The sequence below is a fragment of the Vicugna pacos genome, chromosome 4 (genome assembly GCF_048564905.1).
Source record: "Vicugna pacos chromosome 4, VicPac4, whole genome shotgun sequence".
Lineage (NCBI taxonomy): Eukaryota > Metazoa > Chordata > Mammalia > Artiodactyla > Camelidae > Vicugna > Vicugna pacos.
In genome coordinates, this window is record NC_132990.1 from 19,543,833 (window position 1) to 19,560,339 (window position 16,507).

The 16,507-nt window shown below is 40.5% G+C and overlaps 1 protein-coding gene across 11 annotated transcripts in view; it reads left to right on the forward strand.

Annotated features, from left to right (window-relative positions):
* The window catches only part of LOC102543341 (cyclin-dependent kinase inhibitor 2A), a 31,175-nt gene that overhangs the window by 11,910 nt on the left and 2,758 nt on the right, over nt 1-16,507 (forward strand). Inside the window, exons 1-2 of one of the 11 annotated variants that reach the window (XM_072959306.1) lie at nt 4,573-4,613; nt 5,135-5,253. The exons of 5 other annotated variants lie outside the window; for them this stretch is intronic. Coding sequence is in view for 2 of the 6 variants with exons in the window: in XM_031677019.2 (XP_031532879.2) it covers nt 12,916-13,041 (126 nt within the window). In the remaining 4 variants the exon portion in view is untranslated. Of the gene's footprint in view, nt 1-4,572; nt 4,614-5,134; nt 5,254-11,376; nt 11,648-12,316; nt 12,396-12,896; nt 13,122-15,510; nt 15,902-16,507 lie in introns of those variants that run through there. 5 more of the 11 variants (XM_072959307.1, XM_072959305.1, XM_031677019.2 and 2 more) reach the window with 5 other exon arrangements.

Consider the following 16,507-nt stretch of genomic DNA (forward strand, 5'->3'; position numbering starts at 1 on the left):
ATGTTCAAGGTGAGCAATTAAGAGAGCAACACATGTTTGAAAGAAAATGTATCCCATCAAGGAAGAAAAAGAAGGAGGTTGGGAACAGAGGTTTAGAAAAGGTAAACTTTAAAATTTCTCAGTTTTGCCTGTAGTTTCCCCATTGTCCTTTCTACATGAACTGCACTGCAGAGAATGGCGGTGGGTGGCAATGCACGCAGAGGAAATATTGAACACAGCAACACACTCTATTGTCACCTCCCATGATTTAATGAAGTTTTTGTGGAGGTACTTTTGTTATAACACAGCCAACTTTATTACAAAGAAGCTCTGTTTGCAGAGGGTTAGAATTCAAAGACAGAATTAATCACACCTTCTGGAAAGGAGTGTGCTTGTTCAAACCACAGATGCCTGCAGAATGTACAGTAATAAGCAAAAAAAAAAAAAAACCCAAGAGGAAATTGACTTTCAAGGCCTAAATGAATAAGATGATAGTAAATGTCATATCCTCAAAAAAAAAAGTAAATTCCATTTATTGAGAGCCTACTGTGTACCTAGATATTCTTTATTCAATAATAACCCTATGAAATACTTTTTATTTCCTATTTTGAGAGGTAAGGAAATGGAGGCTCAGAAAGTTTACATAATTTACTCAAGTCTGCAAAACTGGTAAATGAGGGATGAAGTCTACCTGAGCGTAAAGACTGAGGTAGCCTTATTACCCATGCTGCATTTATGTTTCCTCCAAGATTATTATTTAAGGATATGGTTGACACCCTCACCGATCACATCTATCTGAGTCAGAGTAAATAGCTGTGGCCATAGAAAGAATATAGAAAAAGGACTGGGTTTAAGATCCATAGCAAACATTTATTAACTAGGTAACCATGGCAATACACTACCCCTACATTTTCTTATCTATAAATCAAGGGGGTAGCTTTTTGAAAAGCAATTTTGCCATATGTGTCACAAGCCTTAGATTCTTTGAAAAACTGCAATACTATTTATTGTAGCAATTAGAAACACTTTAAATATCTGCCAACAAGGGCATCAGTAAGTAAACTGAACCTCACCTACCCCTCCCAGTGGAATATATTGCGGCTGTTAAAAGTAGTGTTTATAAAGTGATTTTCAAGAATTTGAGGAAATGTCTAATGATAAGTAAAAGTAAAAGCTCATTTCAAAACTGTGTTATATCCATAAGAAATGAGCACAAAAAAAAAGCGCCTGGAAGTGTTTTAAAATGTTGTTATTGTTTCTGCATAGTGTAATTTTTCATTTCCTTTATGAAGTTCATTTCTTACATTTTTTTGTAATGTGAACTATACTCAGGAAAAAAAATCATTCAAAAATGGGGGGACTGGATTAAGTGACTTTGAGGGAACTTTAACATCCAAATTTTCACTATGTGTATTATTACCAAAGAATAATCCCACAGAAAGTACAGTAATTCTGGAAGTGGAGATCCTGTAATCTTGGTTCAGAATTTACAGCCTGCTTGAAAGCACTGTTCTCAAAGAAAAGGAAGCACTGCTGAGTTGTCCACAAATTAATCGACAGGGAAACATAGTGGGGAGAGTGTGCACCTCTCAGACAGAACTGGGAACCTTGAATTTGAACTCCATCTCCTTAAGCATAGTTACTTTAGCACTCTGGGCATCTTTTTTTATTTATAAAAGAAAGCTAATCCACTCTACCCCACAAGACAGTTGTGGGATTATAAATGATACATGTAAAGCTGCTTAAAGCTTGTCACATAGTTGGGGGTCAATAGATGGTAGCCATTATTATTTTCTTGGCAACTTTGAATGAATTTTCTGTTGTCTCTATTTCTGTCTGTCTGTCTCTTCTAATTATATGCTTTACTTATTTTGTACCTCAAAATGAGGCTAATTCTCCATATCTGTGCATGTAAACAAATTATGCATGTACACACACAAATACATACTACATATACCAAATTCTCTCAAGGTGTTTTGGAATTGATTAAGAGCCTGGGCATATGCCCCTAAAGAAGTGACTTCATTATCTATCAGTATTTCTGTCCAAATGAATGGTCTTCCGTAGAGAGCTTCTTAAAGACTAAGACCCAGGGCGACCCTGGTTCGTAAAAGAGCTATTGGTAAAGCCTCTTTCCAACTTAAAGAGGTTTCTTGGATGAGTTTCTAAGAACAGTCTTAAGGAATTAATTGGCCCTTTCAACTTTTCCTGAGGATTGAGGCCTCCAGGAGCAATGTAGATTACACTGAATTCCCAAGGCTTTAGAAACAGATTAGACTATCGAGAAGATAAATGAAGGCCCATTATCACTTTGGAGAGAAAGAGGGAGACCAAACCTGGGAATTACTTCATGAAATAGTTGTTTTGTTACCTCTGATGCCTTTTCAGTTCTGGTGGGATATGCTTCTATCCATCCTGTGAATGTGTCAACAAAGATCAGCAGGTGTTTGTAACCTTGATATGGGGGCATCTGAGTAAAGCCAAGTTGCCAGTCCTCTCCTGGATAACTCCCTCTGTGCTGAACAGGTTGAATTAATTGGGGTTTTAAAAGTCCCTGTGGATTGTTAACCGCAGAGGTAGGGCAAGACCTGGTCACTCGGTCTGTGGTCTTAGTTAGTCCCTTTCCTTTAAATGTCCTTGAGATTAGCAAGGAAAAAGCATCCTTACTCAAATGTGTAGCTTCATGTAAGGCCTTCAAGACACCCCATTGGAGATCCTGTGGTAAAAGTAAAACTTCTCCCTATTGTAACCAGCCTGAAGGTCCAGGTAGAAATCCTTCCTGTTTTCCCCACTCTTCTTCTTGAGTATAATGGGGGCTTGGTAAAGACAGGGTAGGAACCAGTGCCCCTTGCACGGGAGACTCCTGAATGGCAGCACTTGTCGTTGGACGTACCTCGGGCCGGCCAGGTACTTAAGGACGGTGGCTGCCCTTGAAGGACTGTAATCATCTGGGCATGCCTGGCCTCTTTCCTTCTGTGCTTCTCCTGTGCCCTGGCCTCTTGTACCTGATCTCAACTGAAAAAAAAAAAAAAACCTGTGGCAGCAATCTTTAGCATTTGTCAAGAGTTACTCTGGGTTCCTGGACTGCCTTTTGGAGTTTTTGTCTAATATCAGGGGCAGACTGTGTGGGAAATTTATTCTTTAACTGAGGGGTATATGGTAGGGAGAGCAGGGGAGGACATACGTTTAAGGGAGTCCCCCTCTCAAGAAGGTGTTGGGGACAGCAGGTTGCTGATAGTAACCAGGGCCAAGGTGGATATTTTGCATTTCTTTAGAAGATCACTGCTGTCCCTCACCAAATAAAAGATCTGGATATATGGTATTTTAGACCATTTGCCTGGTATATTTTAGAAGAGATTAAGCTGGAGCGCGTGGTTGAATTTATGCTCTTATTTGTGGGCCATGATTTTGGCTAAGATGTAGCCCAGGGAAGTCCCAGCAGGGATCAACTGCTGGCTTTCCATCTGAAGGGCAGGATACTGGGGGGAAAGGGGGGTCTTCAGAGCTCCATGTCCCAAGGTGAAGCCCACAGGCTATAGTTTGATCTCAGTCTTCTGCCTGTAGCCAGAGTACCCTGAAGCCATGGACCTAAGAGAGCCTGGCGTCCCAGGGTCATTGGTCTGCAGAAGGAGGACCTGGCATCCCCGCCTCCTTTCTGGATGGGGATAGCGGCCACAGTCTTACCATGAGCTGGGAGTTCCTGAAGTCCAAGGAAATAGTTTTAACCCCTCAGGTGGTTGGTGACCCAGGAGCAGGGGAGCTGCTCAACTGGGATAGCCAGAGAAAGGGGGAGCAAAAATAGAGGCGTGAGTTAGGGTTAGAGGGTCCACATGGAAGCTCCTGAATCGGGAAGGCAGCAAGAGAGGAGAACTTGAGCTAGAACTCCAGCAGCTCAATTTTCTAAGGCAGAGATGTACGAAAGAGGTGGCTAAATACTTGCTGGCCAGTGAATAAGGCAAATAGGATATGGTTATAAGAGTTTCCAGGGCTCCATAGGTTGAAATGGTGGCAACCAGGGCATGGCCCAGCCGCATTGGGAAACTGAGCTTCCTTTTAGGTCGGAGAGTAAGTTACTAATAGCCCAAGAAGGAGGCACCCTTGTTGTAGCCAAAGGACCTTGCAGTGACCAGTGGGAAAAAGAGAGTTAGAGACTGAAGGAGGGTGTTTTTTAGAGAACTCGATAGCAGAGGTCAGAAAGCAGAAGCAAGGACCCCCAGCAAAGGATACAGACCAGTATATAAAGGTGTGAGTGATAAAGAAGTTGGTATGCAGGCCTGGTCGTGTCTTGGGTTAGCTATCTACCTCAAATGTCATCTTCTCTTCCTGGTTTGGTAGCTTCTCTTTGAGCATTGTTTTAAGGTGATCAGTAGTCTTCTCTATAGGCCAGTCCAGTGTAAGGGCCAGAAGTGATTAGTTTACTGTGGTTCTGGAGTAAGCCTGGTTATCTCTACTTGGAGCTCTCTGGCGGCCGGGGCGGGTGGGGGCAGAGCGCGCTGGGGCGGGTGTGCAGGTGGCTGGGCGTGGGGGAGGCAGCGCATGGCCTCAATGTCCTCGCGCAGCAACCGGCGGCGCGGGGTCCCAGATGGGCCACTCGCTGCTTGACCGGCCCAGCACCGCTTGGAGCTCCACGCCCTGTATCCTTGCTCCAGCCTCCACAGCCGGCCCCAGGAGCTTGTGCTCCACGGGCCTGGGGTGGGGGAGAGGGAAATGAAGGAGGAAAGACTAAGTTTAAGCACGCGATCCTAGTCCCGGCACCAAAATTAATGTTACCGAGAAAAGGGAAGTAAGAATTACCTCGGTTCTTAGTCACCCGAAAAAAAGATTTTTGAGGGGAGACAAAAAGTGTGACATAAGCAAGATTTTTATTAGTGAAGTAAAAAAAAAATAGTGAAAGATTGTACACTCCCAAGAATTGGGAGCAGGCCAATCCAAGAGAGGAAAAATGGTGCCTTCACCTGTTTTTCCCTGTTTTTATATCCTGGTTTTGTGATTGATTGATTGATTGATTGATTGATCGATCGATCGACAACTCAAGTTCCCTGCGCTCTGTTTGATTGACAGCTCAGGTTCCTTGTGTTCTGGATTGTTCCTTTCCCCTTCCTCTCCCCCTGCCCAGTGCTCATTTCTGTCTAAACTACCTAACACATATATATAGTATACTACTATTACGTACTATCTGCAAAAAGACAGAAGACAAAGAGACAGAGACAGAGATACACATACAAACATATTGTGCTAATCTTTAAGATTTTTCAACTGACCAAGTAGCTACAGGTAAGTAGTTCACCAAAAGAAACTTCTTAACAAACAAAGACAGACATTTATAGAACAGCTGAGTTAGGCAGTGGTTGTTTTCATGAACTGCAAAGATTCTTCATTTCACAAGAGTCCACTCTACAGATACTTTTAATAGTAAACTCCTTACATAGATTTAAAATTACATTTATTTTGCACACAATTTAGAAAAGACATCTGCTATAACATGTAATACATTTTTAAGTTATGCTCAGAATGATCTTGGGAAGATGATGACAGTACTGCAGATTCTATACCCAAATAATACTTTGGAAATTAAGATTGAAAAATTGGTACTTAGCTACAATCACGCATCAGATTTATAAGTTAAGGGATTTTATGTTTTGTGCTATTTGCCAAAGTCCTGTTTGAGTAGGAAGGTAAGTATTACAATAATTCTAAGTGAAAATGGAAAGAGATGTCATAGAGTCCCTAAATGAGTTCCTTATTCCTAGCAGATACTCAATCATTGTGCTGGATTGAACTTAATCAGATAATAGTAAAAAGGCGAAGAAAACATCCTCCATCTTGAATTTTCCATAGATCTATCCCTGGATACACATTCCCTTTTCTTAACTAACCTGTTCCAAGGTCTGCTCCTTTTCTCAGAGTTTTCCCTTTCATGCTAAATCTACCTTTTTTTTCCCTTGTGGGAAAAGTAAATAAAGGAAAACCCTACATTCTTTGCCATTTTTCACCCAAGGAAGTCCTTCGTTCCCATTTAAAATACCCAGATTGGACACTGAGCCCTCAGAATTCTAACCAAGGGCACTTTTCTTGGCTCTTGAGGTACAGTTGTTATGCCAGCTTTGTAGTTGGAGATACAGAAGCCAGAATAAAGTATCACTTTCTCAAGATGATAAAATCAGTGATGGAGCTAGACCTGGGGTTTTCTTTTCCTTACTTTATTAATTCTTTCTAAAGTAAAAGGGGTGCATGAAATTATTCCCCCACTGCTTTAGTCTTCAAATAATCTGCTGCACCCAGCATTCAACCCCAGAGCCCATCTATTCAGGTTTGATCCAGCTATGTCCAGAAGCTCCATTAACAGAGCATACCTTGCTCTAAATAAGCTATTTCCCAAGGAGGGCTCCTTAAGTATAGGATCCTCTCCAGACCCTGAAAGACAGCATCTTTTTCCTGGTAACACAGATCTGAGGTGTCAGTTATCAGAGTGGGTCTTTCTTCTGTACTGTTAAGGTAGGCTCCGCTAAAGAGTGCATCCCAATGCCAGACCGCCTTCCTCCTCCAGAGTATCACACATGTTGATGCTTATTCGTAATTTACCCTCTTGACTAAGGACCCTTCTTTTCTTTTCTTTTTTTCAAGTGATGGCTTTCAGGAAAGCAGCGCTTACTTGTCTAATAAGTGTATTTATTTAATTAGATGGCTAATATATGCATATAGTACAAAATTCAAGCAATACAAGTTGCAGACTGTGAAAAGATCTCATTCCCCGTTTCCTCTCCCCACAGTTAACAGACTTTTCTGTATCTTTCCAGAGATATTCTATGTACTTTAATTTTTAACCTCAAGCTATATTTTGAACAATTCTTTTATACCAGTACTAATATTTAATATGGTAAAAAGACATATGCTTTTGGAGGGGGCTTAAAAAATAGAATTTTATTTTCTCATAGTTCTGGAGGCTGGAAGTCCAAGATTTTGGTAGGTTTGGTTTCTTCTGAGGCCTCTTTCCTCGGCTTGCAGATGATCTCATGGCTGTGTCCTCACTTGGCCTTAAAAAGTCATATGCTTTTAAAATAACGTTTGTATGTATTGTTTCACTTGATATAATAACTTCATGAGGTATAAAAGATAGAGCAAGACAGAACCCATTTAAAAAATATGGACACTGAAGCTAAATAGTCTCAAAGCATTTTACAATCAAAAAGCATATTATTAGATACATACATCAGGACTATCACTGGGTCCAAGTTCAGAGCTATTTCTCCAACAGCCTTTATTTTCCTGATAAAATAATGTTGGTTATCATCTGACATGTTTGCATATCATGCATATTGTACCTTGTCCATCCTCCAGTGCCTTGTCAGAATCAGAACCTAACTTCAGAACACTGCTTTCTCAAATATCTTTCTTTTTCTTTCTAGTGATGTGTTGAATTAATATTTATATCTAGAATTACTATGCTTTGATTTGTAGAATTACTAGACCACCATCATTGCAAGGGTTTCTTTAATTTAAATAAAATAGTCAGGTGCTCCTCTAGTGTCACCTACCCTCAGCTAGAGTCTCCAGGCTGATGAAAAGGATTCTTTTTCTAAGTTCTGCTTAGCCCAGCCCTCTTTCCTTATAACAAATATTCTAAACCTTTGCCACTCTCACTCCATAACCTACCATCATATCCTCACTGAAAATAAGCCAGCCTCTGGTTCACGGAAGGAAGTGTTTCAACTTCCTCCCTGCCCCGACCTTTTCTCCCTTCGCAAATCTAGCTGAATCTCCTGCATCCAAATTTATGACTCCCTGTGCTTTAGATTCCATTTCTTCCTGACTTTTTAGGGACCTCAGGTCCTCAAAAATACTCTCTCTTGCCTATGTCCTCGGTTTCTCTTTTTTTCTCTTCTAACTGTCCTCTTCACCTGGCACTTTTCCTTCAGGGTACGTGTGTGCTCAGGCCTCTTCCACCTTCCCTCTGTCTCCTTTCACCACACACTTGAGTTATCACAGCTAATCTGTGAAAGAGTAGCCTATACACATTTCCTCAACATCCCATTCACTCCTAGTTTTCCTCTGACAATCCCAGCAGCACTTAGCAGGCTCCTTTGCAGGCTTTTCTTCCAGAAGTTTATTTTTCCATCTTCGCACCATGCATCTCAGTAAATTACTTTCAGTTTTCCCAAATGTCTGTGTTTTTGCACATGCCCTCACCTCTGCCTAAAACATCTTTCTTCTTCTTTTACGTCTTTAGACTCTTGCACTTTTCCAGACTAGGGTCAGCTTTCAGCATCCATGGAGACTTCGCCTAAGCCACCAGGATAAGTTTGGTTCTGTTTCATTTTCTTGTGTCATCCTCTTCTTCCCTTTGTTCTCCTACACTTATTACATATAATGCCTCATTTAATCCCTACAACAGCGTTTTGAGGGAAGTACTCTCATCCCAGTTATACAGATGAAAAAAACTGAAGTCCAGATACATTAAGTAACATTGTTCAAAGTTATGGAGCAATTAAGTAAAAAATCCAGGCAGTCCAACTCAAGCCCATATGTTTAACACCTCCTTCCCCACCCCTGAACCCAGTACTCTACCCTTGGCCTTTAAGCTTGTTGAATGAACATTCATTTTTTGTTTGTTTTATTTATTTATTTTTAATTCTAATTTTGTATTGAAGTGTAGTTGATTTACAATGTTATTTTCAGGTATTCATATTTCAGGTATTGCAAAGCAATTCAGATATATATATATGTATATACACACATATACACATATGTATATATATATATATATATATATATATATATATCTCAGATTCTTTTCCATTACAGCTCATTACAAGAAATTGAATGTAGTTCCTTGTGCCATTTGCTAGGTCTTTGTTGTTTATCTATTTTATATATAGTAATGTGTATCTATCAATCCCAAACTCCTTATCTATCCCTTGCACCACCCCACTTTCCCCCTGGTAACCACAGTTTGTTTTCTGCGTCTGTGAGTCTACTTCTGGTTTGTAAACAAAATTTGTATCTTTTTAAAAAATTCTGCATATAAGCAACATGTCTTTCTCCATCTTACTTCACTTATTTTGATAATCTCTAGGTCTACGCATGTTGCTACAAATGGCATTATTTCATTTTTTTATGGCTGAGTAATATATATATATTATATATTATATATATTATGTATATACACCACACCTTCTTTATTCATTCATCTGCCGATGGACATTTAGGTTGCTTCCATATCTTGGCTACTGTAAATAGAGCTGCTGTGAACATTGGGGTACATGTGTCTTTTAGAATTATAGTTTTCTCCAGATATATGCCCAGGACTGGGATTGCTGGATCATATAAGTCTATTTTTAGTTTTTTACAGAACCTCCACACTGTCCTCCATAGTGGCTGCACCAATTTACATTCCCACCAACAGTGTAGGAGGGTTCCCTTTTCTCCACACCCTCTCCAGCATTTATTATTTGTAGACTTTTTAATGTTGGCCATTCTGACTGGTGTGAAGCGATAACTCATTGTAGTTTTGATTTGCATTTCTCTAATACTTAGCAACATTGAGCATATTCATGTGCCTGTTGGCCATCTGGATCTCTTCTTTGGAGAGATGTCTGTTTAGGTCTTCTGTCCATCTTTTGATTGGGTTGCTTTTTTGATATTAAGCTGTATGAGTCATTTGTATATTTTGGAAATTAGTCCCTTGTCGGTTGCATCATTTTCAAATATTTTCTCCCATACTGTAGGTTATCTTTTCATTTTGTTTATGATATCCTTAGATGTGCAAAAGCTTTTAAGTTTAATTAGGTCCCGTTTGTTTATTGTTGCTTTTATTTCCATTACTCTAGGAGCTAGTTCAAAATTTTTTTCCCTATGATTTATGTCAAAGAGTGTTCTGCCTATCTTTTTCTCTAGGAGTTTTATATTATCCAGTCTTACATTTAGGTCTTTAATCCATTTTGAGTTTATTTTTGTCTATGGTGTTAGAGAATGTTGTAACTTCATTCTTTTACATGTAGCTGTCTAGTTTCCCCAGCACCACTTATTGAAGAGACTGTCTTTTCTCTATTGTATATTCTTGCCTCCTTTGTCATAGATTAATTGACCATAGTGCATGGGTTTATTTCTGGACTTTCTATCCTATTCCATTGATCTAGAACATCCATTTTTTAAGTGAATAATCTTTAAAAACTGATCAGAATTGAGACAGATTTTAATTTCATTGTACAGACTTGCAAAACTGCCAACACAGCACAAACCTAAATAAGGCCATGGCATTCTCAGGGAAGAAGAGAAGGAAGTTTGAGGATGTCATAACAATAACCAACAAACTTTAGACTTTAAAATGCTCTTTGACATATACCACCTTATTTTATCAAACCACAGATAGATTATGATTTCATTTTACACTTGGGGAATTGGAGACCAGCATAACCAGCATCAGGATCCTGCGCTTTTTCTTTCTTCTGAAAGAAGATACATTTTATTTTTATTAAACCACTTCTGAGGTTTTTCCCCTCAGGTCTGAGATGATATAGATGAGTAAATTGGGAGTTTAGTAGGTTCTTTAGAAGAAAAATCAGGAAAGTTTTCATCCTATCATTAACTATTTACACAAGACTTCTAATGGAGAAGGGGTCAATTTCCAGAAAAAGGAGGGCCACGCACAAGGATGCCGTAATCTTGTGGGAGCTCTACTGTAAGTTCTGGAGCTAGTGCATACATGTCTAAAACCTTTTCTTGAAGAAAGTCAACCTCCAGGTCTGTATATAATGAATCTAAGAGATGTTTTTTATATGGTTTCATCACCCATTTCCTTCAACAACAGTCCAATATATTGTCTGAGAGTTTGAAGAGTTCTTGATGTAGGAATCTATAGTTGAGTTTTAGAGGAATTTCTGAATTCTCTGAAAGTTCTGTGTGCCAGTGAACCCACTTTCTAGATAAAATTGCATACTTTATTTTTTGAGGAGAAGGTATATATCTTTCAGCGAGTTCTCCAAGGGGCCTACTCTCCCTGCCCTGAGATTAAGAACCTTATTTTACTGAAGGGAGCTTTGGTTATTAGTATAAAAAGTCAGAAATATTACAAGGGAAATCTTTTCCCTCCACCCCATCACCACAACCACTATTTCCCCCTCCCCCATCATACAATACCTTAAGCTATATTAAAAGAATTTTATGTTTCCTGCCACAGTTTGAATTTTCCACACCATTGTTACCCTAATAACTGAGACATGCCTGGAGGGAAATATAGATGGCATAGTAATGCATTGTGGACTTTTATAATGGATTTGGCATCCCATAAGTGTTCTAATTAGCATCATTTTAAAGCTTCATGTTTTGCCTGAGCTAACAGCAACTGAAAGTACAGTCAGGTATCCTGGATCTTCAAGAAGAGTCAACCAGGGATTGAAACACAATTTTTAATTAGAGCTGGGTTATCTAGTAGACAGATTAAGCATGTGCTTAAGGCATCAGGAAAACGTGAGCAATCCAATTTTTAAAAATTGTATGTATATGATATATATAAGTTGTTGGCGGATGTTCATCATCATTTCGTGATTAAGGCATTCTTGACGTTCCCTTTTATGTAATATTGAAAATTCTATCCAAAGAATTTTCTTCTCTGTGTCTCATAACAAGATTGCGAGAGAATCCTCAAAATGGATAATTTAAAAGCTAACAGGTATTGGCTTAGGATGTATGGTACTGTATTAAATGCTTATATGTATGTCAGAACGTTGAAAACTCAGAACAGTCCTATGCAGTAGGGAGTACTCTTGGCCCCCAATTTTATAACTAAGAAAATTGTAAGATTTTTCCAGTAGGGGGGAGAGGTGTAGGGGGCGGGACAGGAGCGGCCCCAGGACAGTGTGTGAGCCTGGTCTCTGAACCAACTCTAAATGCACCTCTGCCTCTAGAAATCAGAGCACTTTTCCTGGTCGAACAGGAATTCCTTATTAAGAACTGAGTCTATCGACCGAATGACTTTTTTGCCACTTTCCTACCTGCTTATCGATAGAAATCTCCACCATCCCAGGAAATAGACCTCATCTTCTCCGAGCCAGCCCTTAGAATAGGCACTAGTACCAGGCATTGTGCAAGTCTAGGAAACGCTCGCCCCCGACATCCGTTTAACACGTGTGTGGAGGGAGGGAGGCTCAGGCTGGCAGCGAGCCGACTCTCCAAAATGAACGTCTGAGCTAGGATTTCTGGCACAGTAGACACAGCGGGCGAAGCTGAAGCGCTGAGGGTTGGAGTGCGGAGTGTGTTGTCCGAAAGAAGGGGAGCCTCTTATCGGTGCGGGTGACACCGATCCTGCGCAGGACTCTTACCGCGAGGACAGGCTGGCAGTTTCTCCAGATGAAAAGAGGAAGCAGTACTTTGCCTATGACACCGAATACACTGGTTCGAACTTGGCAGTTAGGACTCCTGTACGGCTCTCTAATGTCAGAGGGGGTGTACAGGGGAGGAATTCCGCTTTGGTAGAGCGAACACGCCCGGAGCGGCGTCTGAGCCTCTGTGAGGCGTGGGGGCGCAGCGCAGGGGGGAGGTGGGGGGACCTGGGGACGGGGCAGGTGGGAAGGCCAGGGCGCCCTCCCCGCTCGCTCCGTCTGACTCCAGGCGCGGACCGTTTCCGGCCGGTGCCCCCGGGCGAGCTGCAGACTCGTGACTGCGGAGGCCCGGTGTGGGGCGGCTGCAGGGGTCTCATAGCGCGTTGGGAGCACAGGGTGCCTCCTGGAAGAACGCATGGAGGGCGCTCCCCAGGGTGGAAAGACTCCAGCGAGGGAGTCGAGGGGCCGGGGCTGGGGGCAGCTTCCGCCCGCTGCGGAGGAGGAAAGAGGAGAGGCGGGCTTCTCCCCAGCTGCCGGGGCGGGCCGCGCCGCCAGCGCTCGACGGAGGCGGGCGGGAGGGAGGGAGCGAGGGAGCGAGGGGCGAGCGTTGGGGAGCAGCATGGAGCCCTCCGCAGACTGGCTGACTGCCGCCGCCGCCCGGGGCCGCGCCGAAGAGGTGCGGGCGCTGCTAGAGGCGGGGGCGCCGGCCAACGCGCCGAACCGTTACGGTCGGAGCCCGATTCAGGTGGGTTGGCAGGTCTGCCGCGGGAGTAGGGGAAGGAGGGCGACTTTGGAGGACGAAGTTTGCCAGGGAATCGAAACCAGGTAAGCGTTTCCTGGTAAAGGGGAGACTTCTTGGAGAGTTTTCAGGCGGAGTTTGGAGTCGGAGAGCTCCCCTTGAGGACGCCCAGGGGGCTCGGGAAGCCACCGGAGGAATGAAAAAGCACATGGGATTCGACCTCTAGAATGCTGTGAAGATCTAGAGGGGAGAGTCTATTTGTGTTAATGTAGACTGAGGTATGCTCTTTATCAGATGCAAAATTTACGAACGTTTGGAGAAAGAGTTTAAAGAAATGCAAGACCTGCTGGACCACTTAACCGCGAACTCACTGAGTCGAATTCACTCACTGAACGGAGCTGATCGTCTTCTTTGTTAGGAGCGAGGGTGGGGTTGGGGGATGTGTGTGTGTGTGGAGGAGGGGGTGGATTTCAGTGGAAATCTACTGCTGTGTATGTTGGAATAAAGGTCGATTGGAATTAATCAGAAGTAATTACATACCGTGTTTTTGTTAAACTAAATAAGCAAAATACATACTTGTAAGAACTTAGGAAATACAGAGACATACATGAACAAAAACATTAATGTGACTTTGCCTGAAATAATGCTGTCAATCTAGTTACAGTTTGGGGGGTATCGCCTATTATTTTTGGTGTTTTAAACTTACTTGATATGGATTAATTTATTTGGCAGTTTTCAATTCCTCATTGTTGAAAAATGTAATTTCACCCCTCCCCACTCCAGTTGTGTGTGTGTGTGTGTGTGAGGGTGTTGTGAGTTCATTTTTCTGTTGGTTATTTTTGTGTTCACTAACTTCCTAAATTTGATGCTAAAGGCGAATTCTTCCTGGCAGTCACCACCCTAGTTTTAGTCCCAGTTTTGACAATAATTTCTGATTCTGAAAAATAATAATTATGTGAAACAAAAGCACATTGTAAAAACTCCAGCAAAGCAAGACAAAAGAAAGTAACTCTACTTAGAATTTCACAAATTTCACAAGTGAATATTCCTTTCCTGAAACTACGCTACATGGGATAAATTTTATACATACTTTAATTTTTAATTTTTTTATTGAGTTATAGTCAGTTTACAATGTGTCAGTTTCTGGCATACAGCACAATTTTTCAGTCATACATGAACATACACATACATTCATCCTCATATTCTTTTTCACCGTGAGCTACTACAAGATCTTGAATATATTTCCCTGTGCCATGCAGTACAAACTTGTTTCTCTCTTTTATATATACCTGTCAGTATCTACAAATCTCAAACTCCCGGTTTATCCACCCCCCCATACACTTTAAAATACAGATATAAAAATAAAACTAAAATACCTTCAAACCTGAGATTATTTGGGATTTGAAATATGGAGAGATTTGTGGATAGAAAGGTTAAATGGTTGTAAAAGAGAAGCATGAATCCTTTTTTAAAAATGCATGCATGATTCATAATTTGATATTGCTAAAATTTTGCCAGCATCTTGCAGACTGAGTGTTCAGCCTTCAAGTTCTGTAATATGTTTGATGAAACTTTATTTGTTTAAATACAAAAAGAAAAAAGAAAGTTGGATAATTAATTTTTTTAAATAGAGAGGATAAGTGTATAGAAAAAAGGGGACATGATTTTGGCTTAGAACCCCAAATTTTTGTTTAATACAAAAATCCTTAGCTTATAGAAAAATTTTTAAACACTAAATTAAATTTATTGTCTTATCAAATGGATTTAAGCACCCTATAAATATTCATTTAATTGATTCATTTTCTTTTTCTTTGGATTGCTCTTATGATTTAAATATTTAAATATTATGTTATTTACTTTTCAACCTTTAATACTGTAAAATATAATAAAAACCTTTAAAACCAGTTTTATGACTGAGGTGAAGGACTTCATTTATCCAGTCCATCTGTTATATTTTCACCTGTGTTACATACAGACATGAGGTACACATATCTATATTAAATTTGGCACTTTCAGTAGAGCTCCCAGAAGATTATGGCTTTCTTGGGGATGGCCCCTTTGTTCTGAAAATTGATCCCTAATCTATTAGAAATAAGTAGTTAGTAATGGTGTAAAAGCTTTCCCAGTTTTTCTTCTAATGTACTGTGATAGTTTTTCTTTCTTTCTGTAGCTGTTTTGTTAACTCATATTTCTCTCTCTTTTTGAAAATTAAATCAGTTTCACTTTCTCCAAGAGAGCAATCAACAGCCACAGTATAACCTATTATGATTCCTTGGTTTGTACAAATTGTGTTTAATACAGAATGTAAAAATAAGTAATTTCTCTTTATACAGTCGCTGTGGTCTAGCTAATATAACCAAATAATGGCTACCCTAAAAAAGAGTGGTCTACCATCACCATCCACCTTGTAGCACTCAAATTGTAAGGTTGCTATGATTGTGGACACTGTGTAAAAATTCCTTTTTGGCAATGGTGTTGTTTCAGAGATGATTTAGAGCCAGATGAGGTGAGCACCTCTTGTTTAATTAACTCTCAGAGTGTAATCTTGGAAAGTGCCTTGGTTTCCTATTTCTGCTATAACAAATTACCACAAATTTAGTATCTTAAATCAGCATGAATCTATTATCTTATGGTCTGGAATTCAGAATTCTAAAATGGATCCATAGAGCTGCACTCCTTTGGTGGGGGTTCTAAGAAAGGATCCATTTCCTTGTCTTTTCCAATTTCTAGTGACCATCAATATTCCTTGGCGCATGGCCCCTGCATCTTCTCTCTGTCCTCTGCTTCCATTTTTATATCTTCTCTCCAACTATGACCTTCTCTAAAGGAAACTTGAGCTTACATTGGCACCACCATGACAACCCAGGTTAATCTCCTCAAAATCCTTAATTTAACTGCATCTGCAAGTTCTCTTTTGCCATGTAAAGTAAATATATTTGCAGCTTTTGAGTGTTAGGAAGTGGACATCTTTGAGGGCATTATTTAGGTTACCAGAGGAAGAAATTTTAGGGTTGGTTGGACAAATTTTTCTCATTGTATACTTGAAGAAATTGAAGTTTAACATTCATGGAAAGCAGGGTAGCTTTAAGTTTTGCAGGAATTAAGGTGATTTTTTTATTTTTGTTTTTAAACAATTATCATGTTCTGGGCTTGTATATGCAGCAGGGAACAATACAGAAATCTCTGGGCCTTACATAACTTCATATCAAAATGAGGAAGATACAGGAGGTTAGGCTGTAGTAAAAGGCAGTTTGTCCCTCACCCTTTTGCTGTTGTTTGTGACTCTGGCAGCGTTCTGTGTGTGGCTGGAACTCCACAAAAGTTTGGCAAATATAACAGAATTTAATGTGTACAGAAAAATGGAATAGGTAGGAGAACTGGCTAAGGGAGCTGGGAGCTGAAAGCACATAAGGAATAACTAGACCCTTGTGGCTTGCAAGGCGTTTGCACTGGGTGGGGTCTTCACAAATAG